At 40.4% G+C, this 16672-nt stretch overlaps 1 protein-coding gene across 8 annotated transcripts in view; it reads right to left on the bottom strand.

Annotated features, from left to right (window-relative positions):
* LOC104316278 (SAM and SH3 domain-containing protein 1-like) overlaps positions 1-16672 on the bottom strand; it is a 571787-nt gene that overhangs the window by 37692 nt on the left and 517423 nt on the right. For 6 of the 8 annotated variants that reach the window (XM_069786968.1, XM_069786969.1, XM_069786966.1 and 3 more), the window contains 4 exons: positions 15019-15059; positions 13389-13475; positions 11942-12054; positions 10149-10250 (listed from right to left, as the gene is read on the bottom strand). In XM_069786968.1, the coding sequence (XP_069643069.1) occupies positions 10149-10250; positions 11942-12054; positions 13389-13475; positions 15019-15059 (343 nt within the window). Of the gene's footprint in view, positions 1-785; positions 1039-10148; positions 10251-11941; positions 12055-13388; positions 13476-15018; positions 15060-16672 lie in introns of those variants that run through there. The other 2 variants (XM_069786967.1, XM_069786975.1) reach the window with 2 other exon arrangements.

Genomic DNA, 16672 nt, shown 5'->3' with positions numbered 1-16672 from the left:
CTATATTTGGAAACACTTCAGGATTATAGCAGCAGCCCTTAAAAAACACAAGATAGGCAAAGCCTGCTAGCCAGGTCCTAATAAAAATGTTTAAGAAACACTAGAACAATATCCAGTTAAAGCTATCATAACTGATTAATCTGTTTCAGCTCCATAAACAAAAACATACGTGACTTTTACATAAGCTGTGTGAAGCCATTTAGAGAGATGTTACCATTTTACAATTCACTTTATGCCCAGTAATAGTTCAGCCCCAAACTGAAATCTCTAGGAAGCCTCCCATCTAAGAAACAAGGAAATCTCTTAATAGCTGATTAAGCCCAAGCTGCAATTATTTTTGGCTATCAGAAAATTCTTGTTCAGCAAAGTGGGGCAAAAAGCCACATTCAGACTCGTGGGCATATCACATCACATCCCCCAGCTCTGGCTAGCTCACTTCAGAACTACAAGCTCTATAGTAAATGCAAAGAGATTTTGCTGTTCCCTTTAGGAGACGTGGCTACACGTGTCCTTTCTTCTTTCTCTCTAACAGGCTTTACATCTGCCAAAAAAAACAACCATTCTAACTTTTTAAAAATTTTTATTAAAGATGCCTGGATAAAGTCAGAGACAGGAAAATAGAACAGAAAAGAACTTAAAAGCCCAAGGAAACGAAGAGGAGAACCGAGAAAAGCTATGCATGCTGTGCTGTGCCTAAGAATAACCACAAAAGCCTTTTCTCTTTCTCCCTCTCTGAAACAGGAGGCACATCCTCTCCACATCACGCTACATGCTCAGTGACTTACCAGCTTCGGCATTTATAGGCCTAAAGCTCAGTTTCGAGTAATTCCCCCTGAGTCCTCAACTGCTGTCAGCTTCGTAACCCTAAAATTCAGCAGTAGACCCTTCTTCTTAAGTATTGTATTCGCTCCGAATCCTGTGCACAAAATGCCTCTTCTGTGGAGTTACATTATCAGACACCAAACTGGCTCCGATTCCAGCACTGAATATGTAAAGAAGAAAAAAGCGTGATGCTGGACTCAATTAGCTGTTTTCTGCTCACTGATTGATTCCCCCAGTTACTCGCTAGCTGCATAACTTGCAAGAAAGGCATAAGTCATCAGCTCTAAGCAAATCTTCTATTCACCACAAGGAAAAAAGGGAGTGTTGTACATGGCAAACAATCCCTGTTTTCACTGACGAAGGCTTGCTGACCTCTTGCTGGCCTCCAGTTCCTTAATTACTGTCTATGGAATTTCAGTGAAAGAAAAAAATACAGAGAATCTCTGCAAAGCCAGGACGAAGACTGACCCTCAGACACGACCGCTAGAGTGGAGGCTGTGTCTATAGGAAATATAACTTAGGCCCTTTACCAGGCTTTTTTTATTTTCACTTTTTAATTCTTTTGACAAAAAGCCCCCCTGAGAATCTCCCTTTATAAAGGGCTAATTTGACAGAAAAATAAACCTTGCTTAATGTTTTTTAAATTAGTGAACTTAAGATACTTTTTTTTTTTTTCTTTCCCTTTGGTTTCAGTGCTATAAAAAAAGAACATCACTAAGAACTGGAAAAGCAAATTATGTTTAATTCAGAAATATCAGACTGGTCTAGAATTAGCCACATTGCGGCTTTATGAAGCATTGTAGCATGAATTCCAACTTCTCCTCCTAGGCTGGGCTCAGACCTCCCTTCCTACGAAACAGATGCTGAGATGCTCAAGTAAACTGGCGCTCCTCTTATAGTCAACCATACCTAATCTCAAACCTTGGGACAAATCCAGAATTTGGACAATTCTTCTCAGAGCACAAGAAAACACAGACCAAAACCTCTACTAATTAGGAGCACTGCTATCCAGTGGTGGAAAGCAGTAGCAAAGGCATACCACAACAGCACCCTCTTTAAGCTCAGAAAAGACTCCCCTTACTCAGGACCATACCATCAATGGCCAGTTAATCTGGATTCACCACAGATCAATCACATAGTGAAATCACAACAGGGCTAAACATCTACTTCCTTGGATGACTGGCTGATTTTAATGAGCCACCTAGCCAAATGTCCTTTTTCAATTTCTCCATCTTTGTACTAGTGACCGTACACAGCTTTTCTACTCCCTAATGGTCATGTAAACTAGATTTACTGGTGTGTTGTAGCTGGGTTCTTACCATTCAACTACTTCAGCCCCAAAACTCTGATGTAAAGCCCTATGGAAAATTCTAAGCTTCAGATAAAACCAGCTAGTGTTCTCCAATTTCAATAACATACCAGCCCACATCAAGTGAAACATGACAGCAACTTCCTTGAAATGTATCCCAGATTCCCTTAAAAGTTCATGGCCATGAGTGAAACTGATCTAAGTTTGGGGCTTTGCAACTTGAGTTTTGAAGGTTTTGGGTTTCATTAAGAACGTTTCGCAAACCTCTAATCCTTGCACAGGCTGTTTATAGAAAACTGTGTGAAGCTCAGATGTGATAATCCACATCATATCCTGAGGTTGCAAATAATGGTCTCCAAAATTTTTAAGAAAATTAACAGAGGTCATAAATGTTTTTGCCACTTCACATAATTAACTGCAAGAGCATGAATTGCAAGGGCTGTGTAAGTCTAAAACGTGCAGTGGAAGTGTCAGCCCCCCCCAGGTAACCATGTCTGGATTCGGTCTGTGATTACTTACAAGGAAATCAAAGGAGCATCCAATGGCTACTTTGGTGAAAGATATATTACACATTAGCTGGTGACGACACTGCTTGCTGAAATTAGTGGGAAATATTTGTCATAAGTAACAAGAGCACGCAAATTTAATTCTCCCAGGAGGTCTGTCTTGATACTAGAATAGCTGCTTAGGCAAATTCCTAAATGTTAACTGTTTCCAGGTTTTAGTTAAGTAACTTTGAGAAGCACACTGCTGACGTTTGCATCTGCAAGCCAGACACATTTCCTCATGGCAAAGCGTTTCTCTCCCTGATTAGCATAATTAATTTTAATGACATTACAGCTGTACTCATGTACCACTTGTCATAGGTATATGTGGCAGAACGAAGCTCTGCATTACATTATTCCGTATCTGTTACAAGACAGCATTCCTTTCCAATGCTTCTGCAGACTCCTCTACACATGGGAAAGAGAGTCTCTAACAAGGAGGTCTCAACTGCATCTTGTGTTTTGGCAAGGTTAAGAAGGCCTGGGGAGAATCCCTTTTCTTTGGTGTAGCCTGTACTATTAATGAATGGAGTACACCACTGGCACTGGAAACCAACCTCCCGGCACTTCGGAAAACCAAGGGTGGAACAGCAATACATGAAATACAGTGAAAGTCATATTGGAGAGAAAAAAAAAAAAAAAGAGAATGAGCTCCCTTTAGTGAAGGGTGTAGTAATTTAAATTACATTCTTATAGTATTTTCAAACAATATTAATGTTACTGTGCTAAGTGCGAGGAAGGAAACACTAGCAGTGGGGAGGGGAGGCAAGTGGTAGCCGACAGGAGCGCAATTAAAATTTTCTATTGTACCACAAGTAAAGATTATTCAGCTTGGGTCTGCCAAATAGGGCAGTGAAACACATGGCTTTTGAGATTCCTAATTCTTGAACTGAGCAAGGCTTTGTTCCAATTTAATAGGCTTGGTCTCAGAAAAGATGGGGGCAGGGAAACCACATTATGGATTACAGCATCTCCTGCTGGCTGATGCATACAGGGAGAATAGGAAAAAGCTGTTACCACTGTCCCCCACCCTCTAGGTAATAAGCAGAGAAATTAGGCATCTGCCCAAGGGCAAAAAGGTATAAGAAAAAGCCAAGTCATGTGTTAGAATGAATATTAAATTAATTTGCCTTCCCACCTCCCACCCTCCCCAAATACATGGCCAAACATTTTGCGGTAAAGTAAGTCAATAGGGCTTGTGTGAATGCAGTCAAAACAGAAGTGGTTATGAACACGCTTAATTACAGTCACTGCCTTCATGTTAGTGTAAGCTCTCTTCTCTGAGTCATGATAGCAGGAAGATTTTTCTGAAAGACCTTACAACAGACTAATTACATCCAGTCTTCACATCTGCAGGAGCAACTCCTACTGGCAGTGAGCAGGAGGTTTACTTGGGCTACATTACTGCCAACTGCTCAGTACAATCCTGTGGTGACAGCGTTCAGTCCCACTAGGGACACACACCTAGTCAAGTTGCATCTGATGACAACATGGGCACGTCTTGCACAGTAAATAATATTTAAAGAAGCGATATAGTTTTATTCGTAAATAAATGTGTTTCTCCTGCTAATTCTAAAGGGTTCTGGAAAATTTCAGACCAAACAGGTAAAAAACTCCTTACAGTGTTCTGCAAAACCAAATATAAGCACATCAATGGTCTCTCACTCTGCTATCATCACTCCACAGTGCTGACCTTACTTAAAACTTTGTGTTGCGTCCTGGGAACTGCAATGACGGTTTGCGTTTCTCTCAGGAAGGTTTTTGTATTACTACACCAATGGGAAACCCTGCTCTTATGCATGGATAGAGAGGGGGGACATTCGTAACAAAATATGCTGTAATTCTGCTGCTGCTAGCTTTCACCGAGAGGTGCTGGACACTGTCCCTGAGATCAGTGGAAAGGGAGGGCAGCCAGCAGCTCCCAGGACAGGCCCCTGTGTTAGGCACATAGTGTGGGAATTCAGTACTATCATTTTGAGCCATTTCTTATTATAGGCTCTTTCTTCATCATAACTGTTACTAAGCACTGACAGTATTACAGGAACTCGGATAGTAATAATAAATATATCATCCAACACAATGAGGCACATCAGTGCCTTTCACGAAATCTTAACAGAAATCAGGTCACTAGACTCTTCAAAGCAAAGCCCTGCGTTCATTCATAGCCATGCTCAACATCAGCTCCCCCCGATTACCTCAAAGAGCATGCAAGGACTGGAGGTAGCAACAAGTTCTCCAAGAACTGAAACACAGAAGCATCCTCTTCCCCCTTTTAGCCTTTCATGGAAAAAAAAAACCAAACCCAAACCCCAAGCTTACAAAAAATGGTTAAGTTCTGTGATAACAGCAAAAATGGGGCTACCACAGCACACAGCTTTCAAAATGCTCAAAGTATCTGTGTTGCCTCAGCTTAAACACTACTGTTTAAGTTAAAAAAAAGTCATCATACCCTAGTCGCCATTGATACCCAATGCTGATTCACAATATGCATCAACTTTGAGCTTAGTTCTAACAAGTTAAACTGACTGTACCAAAGGAAGGGCTTTTTCCTGTTTACTCTACCAGTCCTGTAGTATGAGCAATAATAATGTTAACAAATGGTTAAATATTTAAAGAAACCGTCAGTAATATGAATAAAAATCCATTTAAAAATCACTATATTTAGAAAGCATCCACAATCTGAACCACTGAAATGCAGTATAACTCTGAATAATGTGGATTTGCTGTAGTTAAACTTAGATTTACTCTCAAGGTAGCTGGTGCTACAGAAGTTATACTGTAATTATTTCTTTTCTTCCTACTCTTCACGCTTACCGAACAACACAGTAATGACTGTCGTGAGCCAGAGATAATTCTATCAGACTTCATCTTTTGTCGGTCAGCTTTGTACCATAGGTAATACAATCTTGATTCAAGAGCTTCAGCATCTCTCGGATTGAAACGAATACAACCCAAAGTCCATTCTCGTCTGTTATTCTGCCTTTGACACTGGTCGTAGACACAAACCCTATGCTGCACACTCTTTCAGCTTTTAGCCCCATTTAATGACTTGGTAAATAAAAATGTCCTCAGGAAATAATAGGAAGAACAGGAGCAACAAAAGATTATCTCACGCCAGCTAGAGCTGTGGCTGTAGGGACTCGATTTGCTGCCGTCTGTTACAAAGAGGATCGACAGAAGTCAGAAAGAGCGGCAATGCACGGGGCAGTTTCCCCCAGCACCGGCCTCATGGCAGATGCAGATGTGCACAGCACGCCTCCAGGTCCGCACAACCGCTGCCACCCTCCTCTGCGAAAACAAGCGGGGCACCAGTTTCCTCCTGGTAATGGTGCCACGTTGACAGTCCTGGGTGAAGCAGCGTTGGGAGGGCAGGGAGGTGGAACGGCACTGCGGGCTGCCAGCGGGCCCACCTGCGGGCCGTGCTTTTGGAGGGAGATGCTGGTTTTGTTCTCCCCGCTCATCAGTTCTACGGCCTCTCTCCCGAGGCTGCCAAGGCCACGTGTGGCAGGTGGGGAGCTGCCGGGGGGAGCCCGGCACAGCTCACCGCAGCACCCTTCAAACGAAGGCCGGCTGCGCTACCTGGAAGCTTGCATTAACGAGCTCTGGATGGCTGACCATTATCTGCTGATCAAAACCGAAACACAGAAGCCCGACGAGACCAACAAAACAGTTCAGCCCAGAGGTAATTACGACTTCATTTAACTTGCATCTACAGAAACCGTCAGCGAAGTTAATTAGCGGTTTGTTTCAGTGGCAGCACACGTATGATACACACTTCTGTCACAGCCTCCCTCCTGCTTCTCTCCTTTCCCCAACTCCTGCATCGAACATGGCAACTGGTACCAATCAGCAGCCTTTCAGCAGAGGGCACAGGAAAGGATTTATGCTGGTTTCTCCTAATGCTGGTCCTCCGAGCTGGGCTGAAGCTGTCCCAGTGGGGCTCTGGGGATGAAGCAGCCCTGTTTTAGATGAACTGAGAATTTCAGCCCCCAAGGGTTATCAAATGAGCTTCTATCTTTAAGAAGCATAAAAGGCACCTCAGTGTAAAGAAAGAATGTGGTACAATTTTGAAGTCCTCTCTTTCCCTGGACTTTCTGACTCCTGAGGACAAATAGGCCCTTATCTAAAATCCAGAAAGAGATCCATTTGCAATCTGCACCTGCTTTACATCCCAAAGCCTGGCACAAGGCAATGAAAGCTTGTCTAGTGTTACTGTGAGCAGCCTTCATTCCAACAGAGATGAAACATAAATACTCAGAAATAAATTGGTAAAAAAATGATGAAGCGTTTTAGACTTTTGATACATCTGACTAAAAAGAAAAACAGTTTCAACTGCATTCCCACACTAGCAATTAAATAACATGCATACTTTGTTGTGAAACAAAGGGACCACAGTAGTGAGACTGAAAGCTACAAACTTCTCTAAAGTGGAAGAGAACCAAGTCACCTACTGACGTGGCAATGCCTTTGGTTGGTTGGTTGTTTCTTAAGAGCAAACAAACAGGACATACAATTAACCGCACAGCAATGACATTGGGCTGCCTCCCTTCAGATGCTGAGATGATGACCCTTCAATCCTTTGTGGTTCATGTTTAGGGTTTAGTTTTGTAAGGGCACAAAATGCAAGTTTCCATTTCCTGGCATAGTAATTTAAAAGAGGAGGAGCTGGGAAAAAGAATCCCTAAATCAATCTTTAAAATGAGTGAAGGATCAACACCAGCGATGTTAGTCATAAACATATAATAACTATACAAGTTTAAAAAAATAAAGTGGTCTCTTCCCCCCCCCCCCCCCCCAAAGGAAAACAGCAACTAATGATATTTGCCCTTTAGATGTTAGTTTGTAGGTGGCTATTCTTATGCTGTGGGCAGAGCTGACTTGAAAGCAATGGAGTACTTAAACTCTTAGAACACTCCAGACATTCTGCCTCCATTTTTAGATTCTCTGGTTGCTTAGATTCTACCTTTTTTTTTTTTTTTTTCCTTTCCTGAAATGTAGTCACTGGGCAAAGCTAGACCAAGATTCTCCACAAAAAACTAGTGACCCATCCTCCTAAGTCCTCCTAACTAGCAGCAGGTCTTTCTACCTGCAAAGATAAAATGAGAAGGTAAAAAAAAAAAAAAAAAAAAAAAAAAAAAGCCATTATACTAGTGTCTTGATATCTCTTACATCCCCAAGGTTACCAAACAAATGTATAGCAAGTAAACTAAAAATTGTTCTTTTTCTAAATTCCCTCAATCTGTAATTATTCTGCAATTCACTTTTATCATTTGTGTGTATAAAATGTTTACAAAATGATCAAATATGATCACAATGTTCCACTAAAAACTGCCTAGTAACAATCTGGCCATGAAACTGAAAAAAAAAAAAAAAAGAAATCAGAAAAAATGCCAACAGAACCAGAAGAGCCATTGCCCAGGGAGTTTTAATTCAAACCAGAAACTTCAATTTCAGTGACTCATATTTTCAATTACTTTCTGAGGTTAGAAGGCAGTGGGCTACTTAACAGAATGTTTTTAATATATGGAAAAACATCTTTGCTTCATGGCCTCTATAAAATGAGCAGGGTAGTTTTAAGTTGAGATTCCAAATTCACAGAGTACAAATCACACAAATAGCACTGAAAGTCACACTATTTGGCAAAGAAAGGACTTGAAAACAGAATCAACTTTGCGCATCTAAAAAGCTGGTCATTTTAGATTAATAGAGATGTCCTTTGGCAAAACAGTCTGGGTGAACACACACTCTATCTTTAGACCTATCTGATACTTTGCACTGTTTTTCGCTCTTGCATGTCAATTATAGCCCAAAGTCTTTCACCCCAGTTAACCCTAGTTTCTTTCTTGTCCACAAAAAAAGAAGCCAAGCTGACTTTTGATATAGCATGAAGTTTCGTTTCTGCAGATGATCTGCTTTACCCTTGAAGGCAAGCAGTTTCACAGCTTCTGTTAAATGTAACCAGGATAAAAATTAGGAGCAAGGGCAAGAATCTTGAGAGGTATCTACAACAATGGAATAGAGATCCCCCACTGATGTTAGCAGGAGGATGGTTCAAATCCTACCAGAACAGCAGAGAGAGGCCACAGAGTTGTTGGCTCAAAGTGCAAAGATGGCTTAGGAAAATAATTCTAGAGAAAAGGTGCCAAGTCGTTCCATTAGGGAGGAAATACTGAGTCACGTTCGGTCCTCAGAGGTATACACAGCTTTCAGTAACTTCAACAGAAGTGTAAACCTCTATCAGAAGATTTAAGAAAGAAATTCAGTATCCTTCTGAGATCTGAGCATGATAAACGAGAGTTTTGAGGCTTTCATGCTATAGGTACCTTAGCCAAAGACCTCGAGAAGGGAAAGTTCAGGCTATAAATACTAATGAGGAAAAGATCAAGACATCTTTCAACCGGCTAAACAATCAGTGCAGAAAAGTCAGTCTCTATTCTTTGCACATTTCTGATATATCAGAACAGAGTATAAGGCAACATCAGTCCCCACTCTGCTCCCATTTAACTAAAGATGGGCATATTTTTTTTTGAATACAAACAAGAAAATCTTTCTCCACCACAAAATATTTTAAACATCCCATAAAATGACATAGCATTCCTCTTTTCATTTAGGGAGGAGAAGCTAACTGTCTGCTGCAGTTAGCAGGAAATTCCAGTGACAATAAAATAAATAAATCAATCAATGGTCTCAAAAGCTTATGATTCATTTATATGGGTTACAAAGAGCTTGGATTTGACAGCCAAATGTGTTCTTCTCCAAGATTTATCTGTGAACTTTCAATTAGAGAAATGAAGTGGAATAAACTACTCAGTGAAAATGAAGATATTTGGAAGGAAAAATTAATTAATTCAGTATGGCATGACACAAAGACTGTCTGGTGCCCATAAAAACAACAGAAGCTACACAGCTCAGAAATAAAAATGACAGAGGAAAGCTGCCTTACTGCTTATGGGTCTGGCAAAAGCTGCAAACTCTCTGGGCTGACAGTTAGCAAATGCAGAGATAGAACTACTTGAAAGCACCAGGCAGCTAGGATTTAGCCAGACCCTCATCTAGAATGTATCAACAAGGGCTAGGAAGGCCTGAGAAACTCAACTTCTCAGTTACTGTGAATCAACAAAGAGAAACAGTTCCCTCTAAAAAACCTTTTCTGTGCATTTTGGAACACAGGCATTTTTGCCTGAGATCACTTGTTCTTCAAAAGCTCAGTGACAAAGGGCAAGATTAAAAAATGAAAAAAAGAAAAAAAGAGAGGTTATACAATAAGACTGTTAAAGTCTATGACAACAGACCTTGAAGATCTAAAATCTACGTTAAAGATTTTCTGCAGACAGCATATAGCATCACAAGGTCAAATGACACATTTCCTATTAAGGAAATCTCCGGATGAATCAGGATATTTCTGTACTGCAATAAAAGCATTTAAATATTAAATGATACTGGGGAGCTGTATCAGAATGACAGGTACTTACATTACAATTGGAAGACCCATCAAACGTTGAGTAAGATCCATCAGGCCATTCTGTAGCATCTACAGTGCTTGATTGCCTGTGCTGGGCTTCATACTCCTTCAGCTGAAATCCAAAAAGACAGAGAGAACATCTTCCAGCGAGAAGCAGCTACCAATTTTTATTAAAATAGCAAGAGTTTATGTCCTTTCAGGTTTTTTTACCGTGTACCACTGTGAACTGAGGAAATCAGAACTTCTGCATTGCATGACTCGCTTGTTTAAAATAAATTAATTTATTTTAGAATCAGAAGTTTTAGTGATGAGTTTTGGGTTTTTTTTTTCTTAAAAGGAAGTGATCTGTAAATACTGAATTTTGATGACCTGTCATTGGTAAAATATAAATTATACATCCCCATCTTAGAGGCACAGTTTACAGGGGACAGACTAAATCACAATAGCCTACCAATTTCCTTCACAAAGAAAATGATCCACAGTAAAGACTAGGAACCACCTTTTATAATTTTAAAACAAAAGACCATCTTTCCCATTTTCCAATAAAAGGCTTAAGACATAAAACCAATCCTACTGGAGTCAAACTGTTGAGAGGATCATCAAGAACTGATAAGAAAAAAAAAAAAGTTGCTGCTAGTAGCTCAGACCACTAGAGGGAAACAGTACCAGTATATATATGAACCATACAGATCAGGTACCCCCCCCAAATTTTTAAGAGCAGAGAAGTAGAAGAATTCCCAGTATTACCAACTGGTAATTTGAAAATGTTGCTTTTTTTTTTTTTATGATACAATTCCCAGCAAAGTAGTATTTTCCTCAGACAATAACATAACTTTATATTCTAGGATAATCTATTTCAAGGTGCAGTATGTCAGTATAGAAATTTATCTGAGTGCCAATTCATGATCTAAATCATGTTTTCTGCACCTCTCATGGAGCCCGTGCAGAATACCCTGTGTTCCATCACAGTATTTTGCACAAGGGTACAAAATCAGAAGTGGTGTGGGAACTTCAGCACTGACCTTTTGGCTCCTGAGAAATTAAAATCTCAGCCCTACTGCTACACAAATACAATACCTTACAGCTATTTTTCTTGTGGTTTATTAATATTTAGATTTTGCACAGAAGCACTTGTGACACCCACTATACTTGTCAAAAAATACATCCGTGTTGATTTTAATATCAAATGCCAAAAAAGGCTCAATATGTTTTCTTGAAGGCTACTAAAACAAAACACCGCCTTTTGGCTAAGAAACAAGCAGAAGTAATTTTAGCTTAAACGTTAATTTTTTTTAAGTTTTAATTGCTGAAAATGGAAGCCTTCAATCAAACTGCCCTTCAGCCATTAGCAGCAGGAAAATTAAGAAATATATGCGTTCTGAAACAAATAAGGCAAGCTTAGCAAAACCTGAACCATTCCTTTCGTACTTAAACAAACCCATGAACATACATGATAAATAAGGGCTAGTACAAGTCAGATTCCTCTCCCTTACTTTAGACAGCTGCAATGAAAATGTCTACACTTGAGCTTTTCTCTGATTAGCATCCTTTATTGCCATGGAGAGAAGCAAATGCTTTTAGGACTCAATTTACCATGCACTGGACATATTTTTGGTTGAGCTAAATCTCACTTTTCCCCATAAACAAAGGAATTGCTATCTAATTTATGCTACTTAGTGCGATGGGACAAAGAGGCAGGCTTTCTCCCCCTTCTGTTTTCTGAGCAAATGAAAACTCTAAATTGGTATATCCTACATCCTAAAACATGTTTCTTAAGGAAACTGAAGTATGTACATATCATACCCTAGCAAGTGCTTCCTCAATGGTGATCATCTTCTCTTTGACCATCATCATCAGCTGGATCCGTTCCTCGTCACTCATTGTGATCTCACTGGCCACGTACCCTACATCCTCTCCTGTAGGAAAAAGCACAGAGATAACAAGCACGTGTAAGAGGTCATGCACCGAGCAGGACACATGGAAACCGGATTTTACCCAGTGCTCTGAAATCTGGTTGCCACGTGGATCTGGCTGGCCAAAAACAGACCCTCCCCAGAGCAGGCTCACACTATGATTTCAAAGGACTGAATGATTTGGAAGTAACTGAGCAAGAAAAGGAAGTAAATTAGGGTGATAAAACTAAGTCTACTTTGACACTGAAAGCAAGAGAATATGACAAGAAGAAATAAAAAGTGACTGTCATCACTCAGTTGTTGACCCCGAAGGACAAGAATCAAAAGCGAAGGTGCTAATGGCAGAAAAGTCCTGCACTCAGCCCTGAGGAATACTGCAGCCAGCTGCCAGAGCGGATGGGAAGCCTCCTCGTGAACGGTGTGCTGGGCCCTTGCAGCTCTCTGCTGCGGACTGGCCACATCCCCCAATCTATCCAGGCTATCTAACCAGCCCCTGAGCTGGCATACGGTGCTGGATGTACTGGGGCTGTCATCTCCAGGACCTCTCCTTTGGGTATGTGCTTGACATGTCAGCATGGGCAATCAGAACTTTGCCTTGAGAGCCAGCAGGGACCTACTCTTAACTGAGAGTGTAAATGTGCCCCTTTTTGACTTCTTAAGTGGGCTGCTGTTATCTTTCACAATCCATCTGAATACAGACATAGAGACGTGGAGAAGCATCTGCAACACAAGAATCTAACAGATACACATGGGGAAACAGGAATTTTCTCTGTGAAGATGAATATTTAAAGCAATGCACAGCTGCATCTTTTGGACAAGAACTAGAGAAAGACACCTGACAGTTTAAGTGGAATCGATCCTACATTTGCACTCGTCACCAGATGCACTTTTACTTCTCCGTTCTTGTAGTGTCTTCTCCTACAATGCAAGGTTGGATTCAAGCCTAAAGCAAACAGGTCAATGTAACCAAATACCAAAGAACGGAGAAAGATCTTTCAATTAAAACACATCAGTATTTCTCTCAACAAGTCAGGATCGGGGAAAAAAAAAGGCATCTTGTTCATTTACAGATATTACTTGTAAATATATATTAACAACATCACTTTGCATGTGTGACATCATGGACAGTCAGGACCGAAGGCGTCCCAGCCTCCTATCTGCAGTCTCACAGAACATGACTCGCCTTTACGAGCCCTGTCATGATGAACCAAACCTGGGACATTTCCAGATCCACAGGCCCCCAGCTGCCACACTTTTGCAAATCAATTTTACGCCTTTGTGATGCTGGCTCTTTCTATTTTATATGGATAGGCTGTGTGTCCTTAAAAAAGATTTACCTTTTGAAGTCTGCCTCATTAGTCCTTTCTGGTTCTTTCGGAAATTCTGCCAAAAAAACTTATTTTTCTTTTTCCAGTCTGCTTTCCCTAAAAGGAAAGTGGGGAGGGAGGATGAGGGGAAAGGGAAAAAGAATTTCAGAAAAAAAAATTAGTTAGTAAATGCTAGAGCAACCTTCAAGCATTAAGTTGTATTTTCTAAGTCAAAGACAAGAATAAAAAACCCTCAAATTTTCTGTTTTTCTTGATTTATTCTGTACTAGAACTGTGTCGATGTAACTATTTCAGGGAAATGCACATTCTTTTATAATTGCCAATGCTATAGAGGACTGAGATAAGCCAGTAACTTACATATTTTGAATTATAAACAGAAAATATTTTACATTCATTTTGATATCTGTTGAGTGTTAACGTCAAGTCTGGAAGTGTTTTTGAAGCATTTTGTTGGTTTATTCTCTTTAACTGAATGACAATTATGCAACCTGAGGCATACCTCAGGTAAGTAATTTTCTAATATGTGTGTGCATATCTATACAGAAAAAAAATACTTTACATATATATAAACGCACACACACATACGCACAAGCGCATATGCATATTCTACTACTTGGCATGAGAAATTTTATGAGACCATCAGCTACATCTGACTCTTGCTCTCTGTATGCCTGGACTGTACAAGGATGGGGTGTCCAGGCCCATTCAGACCTGCGTATGGCTTGATGACCCAGAAGTAAATCATTTGTTCTAAAAAAGAAATAGGATCTGGCTCAAGGTAGGGCACGTAAATTAGTTCTGTTGAATTAACCAGGGCACATGCCATAAAGTTTATGCCACCTGCAAGAGAACATACTGTACCTGATCTGGCAGAAACACTACTGATAAAGAGCTACTTCATCCCTCTGCTTTTGAAAAATTTGATGGAACACAGTTTATACTGAGTTTCAGCATATGACTATAGTATTTTGGACCTCACCCTAGAAGACCTAGAGCTGGGTTTACAGACTCTCTGAAACACAGCTTAAATTTAGACTGTGTGGAAATGTCCCTAGAAAAACATTAAAAAAAACCAAACAAAAAACCCTCCCAGTTTTTCTTTTCCTCTTCAGTAAGCAAAATAAAATTTGTCCAGAATTGTATCAGCTGAACTAACAAGTTAGGATAGCAATACAAACTAATTATAGTACGTTTAAAAAAAAAAAAAAAGAAAAAGTGAAAGACAATGGAAAACAAATACATATTTAAGAAGGCAAAATATTTCAGAAACAAAGGAAGAGACTCTGGTATGACATGAACAAACATAACAAAACCCCCTGTTATTCACTGGTGGTGGTCATTTTCACAATACAAACACATAGGCTAGCAGTGATATAACATGCAGACGTTTGAAATTCAATACAACAAGTCAAAAGATGCATATTTATCACATGACAATACTGGTTGGGCAGTCTCAGTTATCACTGAGACACCCAGCATCTAACTTAAAGCTGCTGAGACTCGCCCTCCCCACACACACAAATGCTGCTGACTTCTGCCAGCATTGTGTTTACTCAGCTCTTCACATCCCAGCACAAGCAAAACTCAAAACCTGTTTAAAAATTCCATAGGAGTATCAAATAAAATGAAATATACTGACCTACAGAGCCTTCTTCCGAACTTGATTTATGAATGGAGAGCCTAGGACAAAAAAGAGAAACGAACTTATTGACGCAGGCTTCTCACATTTCATGGGAGCTGTCTGATTACAGTAAATTATAGTTGCCAAACAATATATCATGAGCTGTTTTCTCTTCCCTTTTCTTCCCAACACAGCAAGTTGGAAACAAAAACTGAACCCACTGGTCTGACCACAGTAACTGAGTTCCCCTCTTAAACATGCCTTTTGTGACCAGCATAGAAAAAAATATACTGACAGAAACCTATGGTTAAGGCAAAGGAGTCTAGGGATCCTTCAGAAAAACACTTTTTCACATACTTTCCCCCTTTCCATTTGTAAAACAGTAATTTGGCTGCCTTAGAAACTGCAGCACTGGGATGCTGTATTTGTTTAGCTGTGTAACAGTTGTCGGCCTATTTGGCTTTTATCTGAAAATGCTTTATAAATATGCACTCATTAAACTTTCAGAATCCACTGTGTGCAAGAGAGGAGTAGAGGTGTAAAGACAAGGTGAAGAAAACTTGTCCAGACCCTTTGAAGTGCGACCATAGATAACCGTAGACTACAACTTCTTTCTCCCCGCGTCCCTTCTGTGTGTTTTCCCACCAGTGCATGCTCCCTCCCTCCAAAGCTGGCTGGAGAGACTCATTTTAACAGAACATGGACTTTACAAACAACCCCCTAAAACAGCAAGTAAATCTTTTGTTCTCGGTCTTTATGTTCGTTGAACCAGTTTTCCATAATGGATTCCAACTCAGCGCCAATGGTTCATTGTGGGATCTCGGATGAGACACCACCACCCCGCTTCATTGCCTTTTTCTTCCTTGTCTGTATAAATGGAGCTAACAGAAATTACCAAATCTTGTGCTATTCTTTGAAGCCTTCCTATGGGAATCACTATTTAACCATGCTGCGCCAAGCCAGCGAAATGACTTCTGCCAGCTTCAATGGCTTTGCTGGAGGCTCCAAGTGCAAAGCATTACTGCAGCGTCTTTGCGAGAGCTCGGCCCCGCCGCACGACAATGCGCTATTGTGCGGTGGCTGTACTGCAGCCATGCAGAATGGAAACATGCGTACCCCGGCATACCAAGGCGACCTCAAACCAAATCGTTCTTTGAATGAGGCCATATAATAACACACACATGCCGTACTCTTGTTGCTGTCCACAGTGTTTGCGCAGGCTCCTTGTGTTTTCTTAGACCCCCAGAAGAGGGCAATGAAGAGTTTTTGATCAGTTCAGTAAACCACTTGAAGGAAAATTTCAGTTCAAGCCGGTTCACAGTTTAGAAGATGCAAGCTATTACTGGCCAACGTTTTGTAAGCACAAAAAACATGCTCACCAATTTGCAAAGACCTCGTTAAATGGGAAATGAGACAGTATGAAGTTTCAGTTTGATTTAGTAACTCACGTAGACAAGGAGAGTTTGGCACAGCGAAGCTCTGAAATGTAACTTACTTCAACCTCAGACTGATTAGAAATTTAATCCAGCACAAACTGCAAACTAATTGAAGCAACCAAATTTCAGATTTGTAGTGCACCAGGCAGAGGGAGACATTTATTGTTTTCCCTTGCTGATAAAGTTTACCCTTGAAGGGGAAAAGTTAATGATACAGGTGATATGCCACCAAATGC

The sequence above is a fragment of the Haliaeetus albicilla genome, chromosome 7 (assembly GCF_947461875.1).
Source record: "Haliaeetus albicilla chromosome 7, bHalAlb1.1, whole genome shotgun sequence".
Taxonomy (NCBI): domain Eukaryota; kingdom Metazoa; phylum Chordata; class Aves; order Accipitriformes; family Accipitridae; genus Haliaeetus; species Haliaeetus albicilla.
Note: the sequence above shows the minus strand (reverse complement) of the source record. Positions and strands in the feature narration are given on the sequence as shown.